The sequence below is a fragment of the Meleagris gallopavo genome, unplaced genomic scaffold, assembly GCF_000146605.3.
Source record: "Meleagris gallopavo isolate NT-WF06-2002-E0010 breed Aviagen turkey brand Nicholas breeding stock unplaced genomic scaffold, Turkey_5.1 ChrUn_random_7180001869334, whole genome shotgun sequence".
NCBI lineage: Eukaryota > Metazoa > Chordata > Aves > Galliformes > Phasianidae > Meleagris > Meleagris gallopavo.
The window spans coordinates 3,980-6,389 of NW_011134344.1; the positions used below are offsets into that span (position 1 = coordinate 3,980).

The 2,410-nt window shown below is 55.7% G+C and overlaps 1 protein-coding gene across 2 annotated transcripts in view; it reads left to right on the plus strand.

The window, feature by feature from the left end:
- The window catches only part of DNAJC22 (DnaJ heat shock protein family (Hsp40) member C22), a 3,955-nt gene extending 1,551 nt beyond the window's left edge, over window positions 1-2,404 (plus strand). For both annotated transcript variants that reach the window (XM_010727042.3, XM_010727041.3), the window contains exons 2-3: window positions 1-246; window positions 1,330-2,404. The exon at window positions 1-246 is cut by the window's left edge and continues 553 nt beyond it. In XM_010727042.3, the coding sequence (XP_010725344.1) occupies window positions 1-246; window positions 1,330-1,515 (432 nt within the window). In that variant the 3' untranslated portion in view covers window positions 1,516-2,404. The remainder of the gene's footprint in view (window positions 247-1,329) is intronic.
- Window positions 2,405-2,410: the final 6 nt, after the last annotated feature.

Here is a 2,410-nt window from a genome sequence, read left to right on the forward strand (position 1 = left end):
CAGCGGCACCGCCGCTATCAGCATCCCGTTGGGCCTCCGTTGCGGCTCCGCGCCCGACTCTTCCGTCTGGGCATGGCCTACATGGCCTTCGCCGTCCCGGTGGGGTACGGCCTGCTGCACAGCACCGCCGGGGCTTTGGGGTGGGTGGGGACCATCCCCATGCGGTCCCTCCAAAGCCTGGCCTGGATGCTGGGGCTCAAAGCTGGGCCTGGAGGATGCACTGAGCGGCAGCTGTGGGCTTATCAGGTATGAGGTGCATTGAGACGTGGGGAGGAATGGGGTTTGGTTGTAGAGGGCTTGCATGGGGTGTTGGCATTTTGGGGGTGTTGGAAATATCCAAATAATTTATCAGGACGGTATCTCTGATAAAGCAGATTTTATTTGCAATTGCAATGGTGGGCATCCCAGAAGCAGGAGAGCACGCAGAAAACAGCATTGCATCTTTTATGCCCCATTTCTCGACACTTATCTTTTTCTCCCCTGATTCCTTATTGGCTGAGTACTTTAGGATCACAATCTTCCCGACGCTCAACTAAACATAGAGATACTGGATAAACATCCATTTTTGCTAGCTAAGCATATATGGCTAATTAGTTAAGTTCTCACACTTGCTCGTTCAACACTCGGTCATTGTTTCTGGACATCTGCTCTTCCTTGCGTAGAGATCAGATTGGAAGGAGGGTAGGGGGAAGTACTTTGATGCCTGCCCTACAAAGGTTGCCTACCCAAGGCAATCCAGCCTTGTGTAGAGGCCCTGGCTGCCTTGACGTTTGTTAAATCTGTTTTTCTTTTGCTGAGGGTCACCTATCCAAACAGAATAGCCCTACAATATGCTTTCTAGTCCATAATACTATACCTATATTACTTGGAACATTTAAAAACTATTGCAGTTTTGAAAACAAGAATTAATCACGCAATTCAGCAACTGTATTTCTAAGGTATGTTACTAACATACATGCTATTTCTACTTTTTCACACCAGGTATTTCTAAGGACAAGTTACAAAATACAAATACATTGTGCTCTACTTCTTCAGATCAATTCCCCCTTTTTAATATATTTAATAATGCAGGAACAACATTCCATTCCTGGAGGGGCAAAAGCTGGGGTGAATGGGGCTTGGCTGCCCCTAGCCTGTTGAGGATATACACATATATAGGTTGCACGTGGCTGATTTGGGGGTGTTTGGGGGGCAAACGCTGGGGAGAATGGGGTTTGTTTGCCCTTAGCCTGTAGGGGGGTGGCACGGGGTGCACGTGGCTGATTTTGGAGCGTTTTGAGGTGTAGGGGGAGGCTGCTACCTCATCCCATCCCTTTTTGCCTCTTCCAGGTTCTGGGCATCCCGCCCGGCTCTGGCATTGAGGAGGTGCAGAGGAGCTACCGGGAGCTGGTGAAGGTTTGGCACCCCGACCACAACAGGCAGCGGGCTGAAGAAGCCGAGCAGCGTTTCATTGAGCTGCAGGAAGCCTACGAGGCGCTGGGAGGGCCCCGCAGGGCAGCAGCAGGAGGAGGCTGAGCCCGGCATGCAGGGAGCAGAGGCACTGATGGGGGGGGGGGGGAGTTGTAACCTGGGGTTTGTAACACGAGGTTTCTTTGCTTTCTTTGTTTCTTTGCTCAGCGCCATGCGGTGCTGGGGCCGGGGATGTGCACCGTGCAAAGCAATGCACGAGGTGTCGTGCAAACTGTTGCGCGGGGATGGCTGCGACCAATGGGTGGAGGCTCGTGCAAATCATTGCATAGGGATCCGTGCAGGTCGTTGCACGAGGATCTGTGCAAATGGCTGCGCTGGGGCTTGTGCAAACCGTTGCACTGGGCACCATGCAAACCACTGCACGCGGATCCGTGCGCAGCATCGCTTGAGGACCTCCAGTCCACCTCCGAGCCTCCAGGCTTCCAGCAACATACCCCGGTCCGAGCGGGATCGTTCAGGTGCAACCGCGCCTCGAACCCGCCTACATCCGCGCTCAGTCGCCGCCTTTCACACGCTCGGCTCTTTCCGGAGAGGATTCGGTTGTTTCCGCCACAGGGCGGTGGCTCTCGGCAGTTTCCGTCCACGTTCGGCCCCCGCTGCCCCGCCTTGCTCCGCCCGTCAGGGGGCGGCGAGGCGTGGCCTCTCCAGTACCGCATCCGATTGATCCTCGGCAGCGATTAGCCCCGCCCCTCTCCGAACTGCGTCTGCGCACGTTACAGAACACAGCTTTGCCCTCTCATTGGCCAAAACCCCTCAGCCCGCCCCCCACCTCGCTCCAGACTGGCTGAAAGCGCAAGGAGGCGGGCCTCACCTCCCCCTCCTCCCCTCCCTCATTGGCTGCGGTCTCCGAAAACAGCGCGACGCTATTGGCTTTCTCGCGGCGTCCACGGAACCGATTGGCTAGCGGAAGGCTGAGGGCTCCGGCCGGGCCGCGGCCCCC